The following is a 14,420-nucleotide window of genomic DNA, read 5'->3' as shown; positions in this document are numbered from 1 at the left end:
CAAAGGCAGAGACCATGTCTTTTGTCCTTAGGACCAAGTACAAAGCTTTGCACATTATAATTGCTGTGAATATTAGTTTAATGGTCACACAAGTTACTGGACTTTGTTTTTTAGGCCCTGGCCCTGGCTTCCAAGGACTCTGGAGAGATTTCTCTCCCCCTTTCCCCAACCCTACCCCCTCCAGTCACCATGTTATCAGACTGTGGTAGCATGATCCAGGCACATATTTTTTTATTTATTTTTTATTTATTTTTTATTTTTTGACGTTGTAGTTTTTTTTTTTTTTCAAATTTTTATTAAGGTATTATATGTGTACATATCTTACCATTGCCCCCTCCACCCCACTCCCATACATGCCCTCACCCCCCAATGTTTTGCATCCGTTGGTTACTCTTATATGCATGCATACAAGTCCTTCAGTTGATCTCTTATTTCCCCCATCTCTCCCTAACCTTACTGCTGTAATTAGACAGTCTGTTTGATGCTTTACTGCCTCTGTAACTATCTTTTTGTTCATCAGTTTATAATGTTTTTCATTATCCCCAAATGAGTGAGAACATGTGATATTTTTCTTTCATTGACTGGCTTATTTCACTTAACATAATGTTCTCTAATTCCATCCAGGTGCCTACAAATGGTAGTAATTCCTTCTTTTTTATGGCAGCATAGTATTCCATTGTGTAGATGTACCATAGTTTTCTGATCCAGTCATCTGCTGACGGGCATCTAGGCTGTTTCCAAATCTTAGCTATTGTAAATTGTGCAGCTATGAACATAGGGGTGCATATATCCTTTCTGATCGGTGTTTCTGGCTTTTTAGGATATATTCCTAGGAGTGGGATTACTGGGTCAAATGGGAGTTCCATTTTCAGTTTTTTGAGGAAACTCCATACTGTTCTCCACAGTGGCTGCACCAGTCTGCATTCCCACCAGCAGTGCACGAGGGTTCCTTTTTCTCCGCATCCTCGCCAACACTTGTCGTTTGTCGATTTGTTGATGATAGCCATTCTGATAGGTGTGAGATGGTATCGCATTGTCGTTTTGATTTGCATCTCTTGGATAATTAGTGACTTTGAGCATGTTTTCATGTGTCTCTTAGCCTTCCTTCTGTCTTCTTTCGAAAAGATTCTATTTAGGTCCGTTGCCCATTTTTATTGGATCATTTATCTTCCTTTTATTAAGTTGTATAAGCTGCCTGTAGATGTTGGAAATTAAACCTTTATCAGTGATACCATTTGCAAATATGTTCTCCCATACAGCGGGGTTTCTTGTTGTTTTGTTGATGGTTTCTTTTGCTGTGCAAAAGCTTTTTATTTTGATGTAGTCCCATTTGTTTATTTTCTCTTTGGCTTCCATTGCCCTAGGGGCAGTATCACTGAAAAAGTTCTTTTGGCATATGTCTGAGATTTTGCTGCCTGTGGATTCCTCTAGTATTTTTATGGTTTCCCGTCTTATATTTAAGTCCTGTATCCATTTTGAGTTTATTTTTGTGTATGGTGTAAGTTGGTGAACTAGTTTCATTTTTTTGCATGTATCTGTCCAATTTTCCCAACACCATTTATTGAAGAGACTGTCTTGACTCCATTGTATGCTCATGCCTCCTTTGTCAAATATTAATTGCGCATATTGGTTTGGGTCGATATCTGGATTCTCTATTCTATTCCATTGATCTATATGTCTGTTCAAATTTGTTAATTTTTTTAGAGATGAAGGGAGAAGGATAGAGAGAGATAGAAACATCAATGATGAGATAGAATCATCAATTGGCTGCCTCCTGCACATCCCCTAATGGGGATTGAACCTGAAACCCAGGCATGTGCCCTGACTAGGAATCCAACAGTGACCTCCTGGTTCATGGTTCCATGCTCAAGCACTGAGTCACATCTGCCAGGCCAGGCACATAATTCTTCCAATATCCTTAAGGGGTGGATACTAATGTGTCCTCATTTTACATTTAATCTTTAAAAAATTTTTTAAATTGATTTCAGAGAGGAAGAGAGAGAGAGAGAGAGAGAGAGAGAGAGAGAGAGAGAGAGAAACATCAATGATGAGAGAGAATCATTGATCAGCTGCCTCCTGCACACCCTGCACTGAGGATCGAGCCCACAATCCAGGCATGTGCCCTGACGAGAATCGAACCTTGACCTCCTGCTTCAAAGGCCCACACTCAACCACTGAGCCACACCAGCCAGCCAGGCACATTTAATCTTTTAAAAATTTTTTTAAAAATATATTTTATTGATTTTTTACAGAGAGGAAGGGAGAGGGATAGAAAGTTAGAAACATCGATGAGAGAGAAACATCGATCAGCTGCCTCCTGCACACTCCCTACTGGGTATGTGCCTGCAACCAAGGTACATGCCCTTGACTGGAATCGAACCTGGGACCCTTGAGTCCACAGGCCGACGCTAGCCACTGAGCCAAACCAGTTAGGGCTAAAAAAATTTTTTTATTGTATTTTAGAGAGAGAGGAAGGGAGAGGAAAAGAGCATTCATGTGAAAGCAGAATATCCATGGGTTGCTTCCTACATGCCTCCAACCTTGTGATCCAGCCTGCAACCTGGGCATGTGCCTTGATCTGGAATAGAACCGGTAAACCAGTAATCTTTTGGTGCAAGGAAGGAAGCCCAACTCCAACCAACCACAACGGCCAAGGCTAATTTTGTAAAATTTTTCTTCTTTTTTTTTGTGTGTGTGTGTGTTTTTTTTTCTTTTTATTATTTGGGGGGCTATTTTTTTTTTGTTTTGTTTTTCTTTTTAAATGGCTTTTAGAGAGAGAGAGAGAGAGAGAGGCCATCGGCTGGCTGCCCCCTGCACACGCCCTGACCAGGGACTGGACCCTCAACCCAGGTATGTACCCTGACAGGGAATGGATCCCACCACCTTCTGGTGTACCTGACGGTGTTCCAACCAACTGACTCACACCGGCCTGGGCTACATTTAATCTTAAAAGGTTACATAACTTGGCTCAGTCCACCCAACTAATAACGGAAGAGCCCATGTCTCGTTGCCACAGGAACAGACATTTTCAATCCAGCTCTATACCCCCAAAGATTTCAATCTGCCTGAGCCATGGCAGACTGAAATAAGAATACCCACCAGGAATCTTTACCAGTGTGCCTGAACCTGGACGTAAATAAAATCCTATTCTGTAGGCAAGGCTAAGGTGGATGATGCGCCAGGTGTGGGTAAGTGCAGCCATTTCAGTTTGCCAGTTATCTTTCCACTCAGTTGCAGAAAATGAAGCGCACTGCTTTCCAGAACCGACTTGGCTTGCAACTTTCTGAGCAAGTCCCACCTTTCCTGAACTGTGTTTTCGATTTCTACCAAATGGAGTTGTTAACACCGATCTGACTAGTAGTGTTAAGATTACGTATATATGACTGCTAATCGCTTTAAGTGTCTAAGCACAGTACCCTGGCTTATAGTAGGCAAACAAATCTTAGCGATGAGCGGAGGGGAAAGAGCTGGGACCACTAAGCTAGTTAGATTTGGAGGGTAGGGCCTAAGCTGATGGCGTCAGCCTATTGGGCCAGCCGGAGGGGGCGGGCACGGAGGGTGGGGCCAGCCGTGTACCACTGCAGAACAGAGCTTTGAATCAAGCGCGGTAGTTTCTGCGGTAGCCAATCCTAGAATAGCATTTCCTTCGGTCAGTTGTTGCTGAGGCTCACAGCCACGCGTCTCACGCCGAAATCAGTTTTAGCCGTTGCTACTGTACCGGTGCTCGGCTCTTGCGTGTCCATCCGTTACGACTGCGAGGATAAAGTCTCAGACACCTCCCGCATTATCCGGGCCGGAAACAGACCCTCCGCTCTTCATTCCAAATATGCCGAGCAGCACCAGCTTCCCTTTCTGTGGAAGCCGCTGGCTACCGCCCACTCAGGAGTTGTAGTACCAAGATTCCAGTTCTTATGCGACTTGCTAGAGAAGCTGGAAGTTGCTTTTTGGGGCGAAAACAGGTCAGGGAGGAAAGGTACACCGAGAGTCAGAAGCGAGGATGGGGGTGTCCTTGGGCTAGACTGGGCTGGATTCTGGTCCTTTAAACTAGAGGGGGAGGATCCGGAAGTGGATGGGCGGGGCGAAGGGCCCTGATATATGAGAGGGCCCAGCCGCGCGGGGTCTCCAATCTGCCATTTTCTGTCCCTGTGTGAATATTTGGCGTCCCAAATTCGCTGTTTTCTCACAGGCTGTATTTCGTCCGCTGGACCACCGCCTCAGGGGAACGATGGACGCAGAGTCCACAGCCACTGCCGCCATCTCTGCGGAGCTGGCTTCTGCCGACAAGTAAGCAGGACCACGGAAAGCTTGAGGCATTGGCCAGTTCGCGGGGCGTGGGGGGGGCAGGCAGGCTGGGGCTCACCGGGAGGGGAGACCAGTGGGTTGGAGGGCTTGCCTCCCAGTGAACAACCATCGCTGTTTGGGGAGGCCTGGACGCTGGAGAAGTCCACCTCTTGCATTAAAGTCTCGCGCATTAGCAGTTACGCCGGTTGGTTGGCGCCCCCTGCCCCGCTTTTCGCGGCCGCCATCTTGCCGGGGGCAGCGGCGTCTGTCTGCTTCGCCAGCCCCTCTCCTTCCTCCCCCGGCCCGGGGCTATCGGCGGGGAGGCGGGGCCCAGCGCACCCTTGTGCCTTCTCGGAGCTACAGCCTACTGCCTCCGCACTCCTGGCGCGCGCCTCCAGTAGGATCCTCAAACAACCTGAGAAAATAACCAATAGAGATTTGGCGCCAAAAAAAAAAAGAAAGAAAGAAAAGCCCTGCAGGAGAAGCTGGACCGGTGGGGCCGGTGGGCGGGGCTTCAGGGGCGGGATCTTGCGCCCGTGTTCGCCGGCCTCCGCCAGCGCTGGAGCAGGGGGCGGGGCCCTGAGGAGGCGGGAAAACTTCCATTGTTTGGGGCTGTGCGGCCGGAGCCTACGATTTCCGCAGTGGGGCACCGTGAAGCTGGTTCCCCGCGGTCTCATGGCTCACCTCGTGCCCTCCTACCTTCAGCTAGCCGGTTCTGGGGCCTGTGGTGGAGAGCATCGTGGTTCTTTGGACTGTGGGAGTGTTAGCGAGAGACGCTGTTTCTGGGGCTTCTTCGGGATGTGAAGCATCTTCACCTAGAGCTGCCTGGAGCTTTGCTCACTGGCAGCGGTGTTTGGTTGGTAGGTGAATGAGCAGTAATATGCACAGAATGACGAGGGAATGATAGAAGATACGATTGTTTCGAAAGTGGCACAATGCCACTCAGACTGAGATATTTCTTGAATAGTGAAAAAGTGTTTTTAATGGTATTTATTTCAGACAGGGAGAGAGAGAAACATCAATGATGAGAGAGAACCATTGGTCAGGGAATCGAACGCTCAATAGTGAAAACATTACATTAAAGAAAACAAGTGCTCTTTCCCATCTAGTACGTCTAAATTCGCAATCTTTCCTTTTTCTCAGGGGCTTTGTTATTTTTTCTTTGTGCACTGTACAGGGAGAGGTTGCTGTGAGGTTTTTATGAATTTCTGTAGCCTTACACTTTGACTGTGTTAGTACACTTAGAGTTACCAGAGGTTTACTTATCTCTACCTATACTACCTATCACTTTTTGGGTCTTTGAATGTTTATATTTGACCCACATGAGTATACTATGAAGTAGTTCTCCTGAAGGTGAGAAAAGTCAAGATCAGAATGCAGAAATTAATAAGTGGTAGAGTCTGCATTAAACCCAAGTTCCTTGTGTGTGTGTTTATAGCAAAGGTAGAGATTTATTGAAGAACAAGTACAGGCTCCCACGTGGGGAGGGGGAAAGAGTCCCTTAAACCCAAGTCATTACCTACCCAAAAGCTTATCTGAGAGGAAATTGCATGAAAACCTAATTAGCTAGTCAGAGAACAATAAAAGGCCGCATTTGGAAGTTAAGTCTTGGTTGAAACTTTTCAGAGGTCAAGCCCCTAAGGCGCTGAAGGGGGAGTGTAAAGAAAATGCCTTCTGAGTTTAGACTTGAATAAGAATGCACATTGTAATTCCAGCCTAACCATTGAAAGGATAAGAATATAACTTCCAAACCACTAGAGAGGAAAGGTGGAATGAGAAATAAACCTCAATTCAGGGTTGATTTTATTTTTTTGGATACCAGCTTCATTGCTTAAGCAGTGATGTTGGGCCACAGTTTTGTCTTTAAAGAGCTTGTCTTCTGTAAAGAGCTTCAATTTGGCTTTTCTTCCTCTTGCCATTTAAACAAACATGGCTAATGGTAATAGTTGTCTAAATGCTAAATCAGTCCTCATTATAGTTATCTTTTTAATTAGTTTTTACGGCTTTAATGTTAGAAAATATAAAGCATATAAGGGTTTATACTGTAGTGGTGGGAAGAAATGAGAAAGTTTAGAAAAAGAAGTCTTATATGGAGGCATTGAATTTTGGCTTCCCAATCATAATTCCTGAGCTGCTTATCCATTGCTTTAGAAGATGACAAAAAAAAAAAGCTAGTTAAGCTCAATAATAAAGTTCTGGCATTTACATGCTAATTGGCAAAATCACTTGCCCTAATCCTACCATAGGGATTCAGAATTGGTCCTTTATTTTTTAAATTGATTTTAGAGAGGAGTGGGGGAGAAGGGAAGAATGAGCAAGAAATATCCATGGCACCTACAACCTGGGTATGTGCTTTACCAGGAATCAACTTCAAGCAACTTAGCCACATCATCCAGGACCATTCCTTATTTTTTTTTTTTAATTGTTTGAAGCATTACAAATAGTAGTACATATGTCTCTCCCCCCCCCCCCCCAATTCCTTATTTTAACAAATAACTGATTTAGGTGCCAGACCTTGTGCTTGGTGCTAGGCTACAGCTAGGATAAAATTACACACGGTTTCTTTCCTTAGAATTAAATCCTGTGTTCTGGGGAATACAGAAAGTCAATAGGAAGTTGGAATACAGTATGAATTGTGATGGGGAAGGGTCATGTAAGTGCCTTCTCTGTAAAATATGAGTATTGCTACCTGCTGCAGGGTGTTTTTTGTTATTCCTCACCTGAGGATATTATTTCCATTGATTTTTCAGAGAGTGGAAAGGAGGGGGAAGAGGAGAGAGAGATAAGCATGTGAGACACAGTCATCTGTTGCACAACTGCCATACCTGGGGCTGGGGATGGAGCCTGCAACCCAGGCGTGTTCCCTAACCGGAATTGAACCATGACCTCCTGGTTCATAGGCCGATGCTCAACCACTGAACCACATTGTCTGGGCTTTTGTTTGTTTCTCTTAAGGAGCCTGAACATGTTTTCAAATGTTTGAGCTGTTCATGTTTTCTGTGAATGTGTTTGTATTCTTTAATCTTGGGCTTTTTTTCCATGTTGATTGCTGAGATTCTGTGTATAGATGCTAAGTAGGCCTTTTTTAAAAAAAAGTTTTTATTTAAATTTTTTTTTTTTTTTTTTTTTTTTTTTTTTTTTAGAGAGAGAGATAGAAACATCAGTCAGCTGCCCATGCACGATCAGCTGCCTATTGGGATAAAGCCAGAAACCCAGGGCATGTGTGCTGACCAGGAATTGAACCAGTGGCCTCTAGGTGCATGAATTGTTGCACAACCACTGAGCCACAACTGTGCTAAGTTGACCTTTTGTAAAATTAACTAGGTGGAATAGAATTAATCTTTCATGGTTTCTGAGTTTAAAAAGGCCTTCTCCAGATGTGTTACATTACAAAGTATTTCAACCATAATTTTCTCTAGTACTTTTCTGGATTTTTATTTTACATGATGATTTTTCAAGAGAATCAGAAATCAGATTTCTATGTGATATCTTCATAGTTTTAAATGTAGAACTATTATGATAAACATAAAAAATAACAGTGGATAACCTGTCTCTGACCTGGATAGGACATGCACCTCTCTCTCTCTCTCTCTCTCTCTCTCTCTCTCTCTCTCTCTCTCTCTCTCTCTCTCTAATAATAATAGGCTAATATGCAAAGTGTCCCCTCGGGAGTTCAACTGCTCGCTATGATGTGTGCTGACCACCATGGGGGGGCATGGAATGAAGGAAGGCCCCAGCCGACCCTGATCGCCAGCCAGGCCTAGGGACCCTACCCATACATGAATTTCATGCACCGAGCCTCTAGTTAGTTTATAATTTTTGTTCAAATTCAGTGATTCTTAAGAGTGTGGGTCTAAAACCAAGCAGTATAGCATCATCTGGGAAGTTGTTAGAAATGCAAATCCTGGGCCTCATAGTAGACCTGCTGAATCAGAAAGTCTGGCTGGGTGGCCCAGTTAGTTGGATTATATAGTTCATTACACTAAAAGGTTGTGGGTTTGATTCTTGGTCAGGGACCATACATACCTAGATTGTGGGTGTCCTGGGTCTGGGTATGTACTGGAGGCAACAGATCAATGTTTCTCTCTGTCCTCCCTCTCTCCCTTCCCCTCTCTCACAAAAAAAAAAAAAAAGAAGAATTAAAAAAAATATTTATTAGGATGTTTAACAAATGAATGTTCTGGGAAACTGCTTCTTCCTTTATTTAAAAGAACAACAACTTATCTTTAGTGAGCAGTTTTGTAGAATGTGAGGTTTGCCAAGAATGCATATATCACATTATAACAGAAATACTGCATTCTCTTTCATCTGATTGTAAACTTGAAGCTAATATGTGACTGTCTTGTTTATAGTATGCCTCATACCTAGCAAATAAATGTTTAAGAGATTTGAATGAGTAGGATTAAATTTGTTATTTGATAGGCCTCGGCAGCTCAGTGGTTGAGCGTCAACATATGAACCAGGAGGTCACCATTCAATTCCCAGTTGGGGCACGTGCCCAGGTTGCGGGCTTGATACCCAATGTGGGGTGTGCAGGAGGCAGCAGATCAATAATTCTCTCATGGTTGATATTTTTCTATCTCACCCTTTCTGAACTAAAAAGTCCTACCTAATAAAAGAGTAATACGCAAATTGACGATCAGGCTGGACTGAGGAATTCTCCGCCCCCATGCACGAATTTTTTGCACCAGGCCTCTAGTACATATATAAAATCAATAAGAATATATTAAAATAAAAAAGATTTTATTATCATGCTGGGCTTTTAGAGAAAGAGGGAGAAAAACATCATTAAGCTGTCTCCTGCATGCCCCCCCTCCTGTGGGAGGATCTAGCCTGTAACTCGGGCATGTGCCCTGAGCAAGAATCAAACTAGTAACCTGGTCATTGAGGGCGGGGCAGTCAATTAGCACATTCCCGCCTTATTGGTTGTTGGCCCTGCTATGAGGGTCAATTAGCATATCCTCTCTTTATTAGATAGGATTGTTTTCAGAGAAGAAGGGAGAAGCGGAGAGAGATAGAAACATTGATGATGATAGAGAATCATTGATTGGTTGCCTCCTGCATGCCTCCTACTGGGGTTTGAGCCTGAAACCCAGGCATGTGCCCTTGACCGGAATCGAACCTGGTTCTATCCACTGAGCAAAACCAGCTAGGGCTCTACATAATTACTTTCCCCCCCTTATTTTTTCATTACAGAATTGAAGATGATGCTCCTGCTCCTTCTACCTCTGCAGATAAAGTGGAGAGGTAAGATTATTTACCTGGTACAGTTAGGTTTGTATCTAATTAGATTCATTGTTTTTGTTTTTTTTGTGTTTTTTTGCAACTTACACATACTTTATTTACTGGTTTGAAAGCTTTCATAATGGTATGAATGATGTTTTACATAGTTGATCTCAACTTTGTTCACACTGACGTCAGTGAGTTGTATTTGGGTTTTTATGCTCTAGGCCAGGCGTCCTCAAACTAATATCCACATGCGGCCCACCGAGGACATTTATCCGGCCCGCCTGGTGCCGCTGCCTGTCCTGCTTAGCAGCCAACTCATCCCGGGCCCGCAGTGTGCATAGGAATTTGTTCATAGTTTTTTTTTTTTTTAAACTATAGTCCGGCCCTCCAACAGTCTGAGGGACAGTGAACTGGCCCCCTGTTTAAAAAGTTTGAGGACCCCTGCTCTAGGCTCTGCTCAGTTGCTGCTGTTGCTATTTGTTTCGGGATCTAGGGTGGATACTCTCATATAAAATCCTATTTTTAATTCCTCTCTGGCTGTTCTTTCCTGGATTCTTAGTTTTACGTAATTATACCTACAATAGAACCAGTGCCTAAAGACACCAAGATACTCCAACATCACATGAGAGGAAGGAAGAGGAGAGAGAGAATCATCAATGATGAGAGAGAATTATTGATTAGTTACCTCCTGCATGCCCCCTACTGGGGATGGAGCCCACAACTGGGGCATGTGCCCTTGACAGGAATCGAACCCGGGACCTTCCAGTCTGCATGCTGACATTCTATCCACGGAGCCAAACCAGCAAGGGCCATATGTGCATCTTCTAATTCTTCTAGTTAACAAGAGATGTCCAAGGCTAGCCACAATATATACTAATGAACCATATAATGCTGAGTAGGTACACAGGGAATGTTCTTGACATCTAAAATTTCTAGGAGCTTAAAAGGGCTTCCCCTTCCTGGGCCAGGTTTAGGTGTGGCAGCCATGGGGAGGAGTCAGTTTCATTATGTTTAATAGGTAACAAATAAGACTGAATGAATATTAAGGTACTAGGTACTTGTACGTCGTCATTTCGTGGTTACTACGTCGCCATCTCCCATTTATTTATATAAAAAAAAATTCATTTTGACGTATGTACATACGTGATTTATATTTTTTATTATCTTTTTACCACAAGTAAAGGTCAGGAATTGTTATCTTTCTTTTACATTTATTTTACTGTTTCACTTCGTTACTCCTGTGTATATTCTCCATGTGAGTTATGTAGGTGCTTATGTAGGTGGGTTCTGACTTACGGTGAAAATCGAGTTACATCACGCCCTAGGAACGGGTCTCCGATGTAACCTGAGGGCCTACTGTATTTGTAAATCAGAATATGGTGTCCAGATGATGTCTTTTTTTCCATTTGAATAAAATACTAGAATTGAAAGTTTAGTTATGCTTCTTATTCCTTATACATCATGACTAACAAATGTTAACCTATGCTTTTTTAAAAATATTTCTGCTGATACAGATTTCTTCGTTATAAGGTTCCCATTTTCAATTTTATTGTTATTGTAGTTTAAATTTTTAAATTTTATATTGAGCCCACATCTACTTCATTATAACTTCCCCATCTTGATGTGACCATGATTCTTAAGCAGAGGTAATAACTAGAAAGCTTATCCAAAAGGTAGATGCCTGAGTTACATCCCTGGAAATTTTATTTGTTTAGTTTCAGAAAGAATTCAGGTTTCTGTGTTGGGAAAGCTTCCTATTAATTCTTAAGTTCACTTAGGTTGAGAATCACTGTTTCAAATTTTATTTAATCCTCCTATAGAAAATTTGCATGTGTTTTTTTTATTGCTTTATTACCATATATTAATGCAGTAAAGAGGGGACAGAAGCTCACAAACATTCTACAGTTTCACAAAACACATTGTAGGAACGGAGTGACCAAGGACCAATAGTATTGTAGGGTCTTGGTGGATGCATTCGTGGGGGAGGAGGTCTCATTCCAGGAGAAGACATGTCTGTTGGTGTCCCTTAAGCAGAGGGGAATGGAGGGGGGGAAGCCCCAGCCTAATTGATGGGCCCATGGGTGGTCTCATACCAGGTAGAGTAGCCATAATGCCTGGAGGGGGTTGTTGCCCAGCCCACAAGTGTGTGGGTAGTCCCCTCAACCCGTGGCTACTGAGTTGGGGCTCCAGCAATGCTGGCAGTGGCTGCAATAGCTGTGACAATACCATATCCCTGTGGAGTCGTTACCTGCTTGGAGGGTCCCTCAATCACTTTGACAGGGCCTGCTAGTTCAAAAATTGGACCGTTAGTTAGCTGGAAGCACAGCAGCCAAGCCAACTCCAGGGCCTCCTGCAATGCCAGTATCTTTTGGGGGAGGCTTTCCTCCACAATCATGGAAACCAAGTTTATTTGTTGGTAGTGAGTAGATAAACCTTTAAGAGGAAATATTCTAGTCGAATTCTGAGAATGTTGCCTCAGAATCTTACCAGAATGTTGTTTTTTTTCCCGTTTAAAGAAAACTTTTAAGATAACTTTTGCTTTTGTAGTGATAAACATGAGTTAGCTTAGCCTTGCAGAGTCGTTCACAGGCTTAAAGAAATTGTTATGGTTTAAATGTAGGGGGTTTTCGAGAAATATTGACTTTAAAAGTATTTAACACATGAAAAAAATTTTTTTCTGGCAGTTTGGATGTGGATAGTGAAGCTAAGAAGCTATTGGGCTTAGGACAGAAGCATCTGGTGATGGGGGATATTCCAGCAGCTGTCAATGCTTTCCAGGAAGCAGCTAGTCTTTTGTAAGTACTGTGTTTTTACTAAAATATGATCCTATGTTTCTAATAAACTTGAGTCATAAGTTGTTTTATGAGAAAAATCAAGTGTAAGAGTTAAAAAATACTATTTTTCATGTACAAGTTCTATAACTATAAAACCTATATATAACTGAGCAATTGTAGCCTTTGATTTTTCTAAGGTAATCTGTTTTCTAGTCACTGCTAATTAGGGTGACCAACTTGTCCTGGTTAATTCCAGGAGTTTTCCATTTTTAGCATTGGAAATTCTGTATCTGGAGAAACTCAATCCCAAGTAAACCATGATGGATGGCCACCCTACCATTAATGTTGTTATTAGCACAGGATTTTTCATACTCTTATCACTTAGTTATCTGTTCTGTTAGGAAGTTGGTAATTACCAGCAGGTGATCATATCTATAATAATAGTCTATAATAATAAAAGGGTAATATGCTAATTAGACCGGACATCCTTCCTGACGAAGCCGAGGTGGGAGGGAAGCTGGTGCCTGCAGCTAGGGGAAGGAAGGCTTACTCTTGCACGAATTTTCCTGGATCGGGCCTCAAGTATATCTACTAAGTATCTTGGGGAAACAGGTTAGCTTTAGTGCTTCAAGATGGATTGATTTTAACCAAAGGCCTTAATGCACTTCTATTCCCTGAGAAAGTTAAATCTTCATTCAAGCATTAGCCTTTCAACGTATGACTTGGTTTGAGCTAGTTCCTTCTAAGATGCCATTACCAGTAGCAATTGAAGTCTGTCAGCTTTCTTTTTTTTTTTTTTTTTTTCCACTGAGGCTTCTTTTTTTTTTTTTAAATATATTTTATTGATTTTTTTACAGAGAGGAAGGAAGAAGGATAGATAGTCAGAAACATCGATGAGAGAGAAACATCGACCAGCTGCCTCTTGCACACCTCCTACTGGGGATGTGCCCGCAACCAAGTTACATGCCCTTGACCGGAATCGAACCCGGGACCTTTCAGTTCGCAGGCCGACGCTCTATCCACTGAGCCAAACCGGTTTTGGCTCTGTCAGCTTTCTTTATTAGCTTATTGTTAACACTAGTGGCCCGGTGAACGGATTCATGCACATTGAAAGAAAATTAATTAGAAGAAATATTTTAATACCGCTATTCACCCTTTATAATAGAAGTGTCAACCAAATTCACGATCGACAATGGCAGATCAAAACATACACCTGTGAGTGGTGCCAGCAAGAGCTTTATATGTATTGCGCATGCGCTAGTCAACTTAGCCTTTTATAGATATAGAATAAACTTGCTTAATTAGACCTTTCTTTTTTCCCCAATTTTTTTTATTTCAAGAAAAACTATTTTAAATATGATAGTGTTACATGCAAGAAACATTAATATATCAAGAATAAAAGGATTTTAAGTATAATAATATTACCAAAACTGAACTAACATAGTATGATATCACAAAAGTTGTAGGAAATACTAAAAATCTGCAAATAACAGGATTACTTCTATTCTGGTATAGTCCCCCCACCCCCTCTGGCTCTATTTTTGTTCATCAGTTTATGTTGTTCATTATATTCCACAAATGAGTGAGATCATATGATATTTATCTTTTTCCAACTTGTTTATTTTGCTTGCTGTGATGCTTTATTTTTTTTTTAAGAATTTTTCCTTTAAAGTCCAGTTCTTTTTTTAAAATATATTTTTATTGATTTCAGAGAGGATGGGAGAGGGAGAGAGAGATAGAAACATCCATGATGAGAGAATCATTGATTGGCTGCCTTTTGCACACCCCACACTGGGGATCGAGCCTGCAACCTGGGCATGATATGCCTCTTCCAGGAATTGAGCTGGTGACCTCTTGGTTCCTGGGTCGACACTCAACTGCTGAGCCACACCCGGCTGGCCTTAGCATGATGCTTTTAAAGTCTATTTTGTCAAATATGAGTATTGCTACTCCAGCTTTTTTTTTTTCATTTGCATGGAAAATTTTTCCTCATCCTTTCACTTAGATATCCTGTGTGTCTTTTGGTTTGAGGTGGATCTCTTGTAGATAGCATATAGTTGGGTCATGTTTTTGTATCCATTCAGCCACCCTACACCTTTTGATTGGAGCATTTAATCCATTTACCTTTAGGGTTAT

General features: G+C 42.2%; 1 protein-coding gene across 2 annotated transcripts in view; it reads left to right on the top strand.

The window, feature by feature from the left end:
- Positions 1-4,067: 4,067 nt before the first annotated feature.
- Positions 4,068-14,420, top strand: part of NASP (nuclear autoantigenic sperm protein) — a 28,096-nt gene continuing 17,743 nt past the window's right edge. For both annotated transcript variants that reach the window (XM_080655016.1, XM_080655015.1), the window contains exons 1-3: positions 4,068-4,284; positions 9,478-9,528; positions 12,195-12,305. In XM_080655016.1, the coding sequence (XP_080511142.1) occupies positions 4,226-4,284; positions 9,478-9,528; positions 12,195-12,305 (221 nt within the window). In that variant the 5' untranslated portion in view covers positions 4,068-4,225. The remainder of the gene's footprint in view (positions 4,285-9,477; positions 9,529-12,194; positions 12,306-14,420) is intronic.

This window comes from Plecotus auritus (assembly GCF_963455305.1).
Source record: "Plecotus auritus genome assembly, chromosome: 2".
Classification (NCBI taxonomy): domain Eukaryota; kingdom Metazoa; phylum Chordata; class Mammalia; order Chiroptera; family Vespertilionidae; genus Plecotus; species Plecotus auritus.
This window is presented reverse-complemented; position numbering and strand designations above follow the sequence as displayed.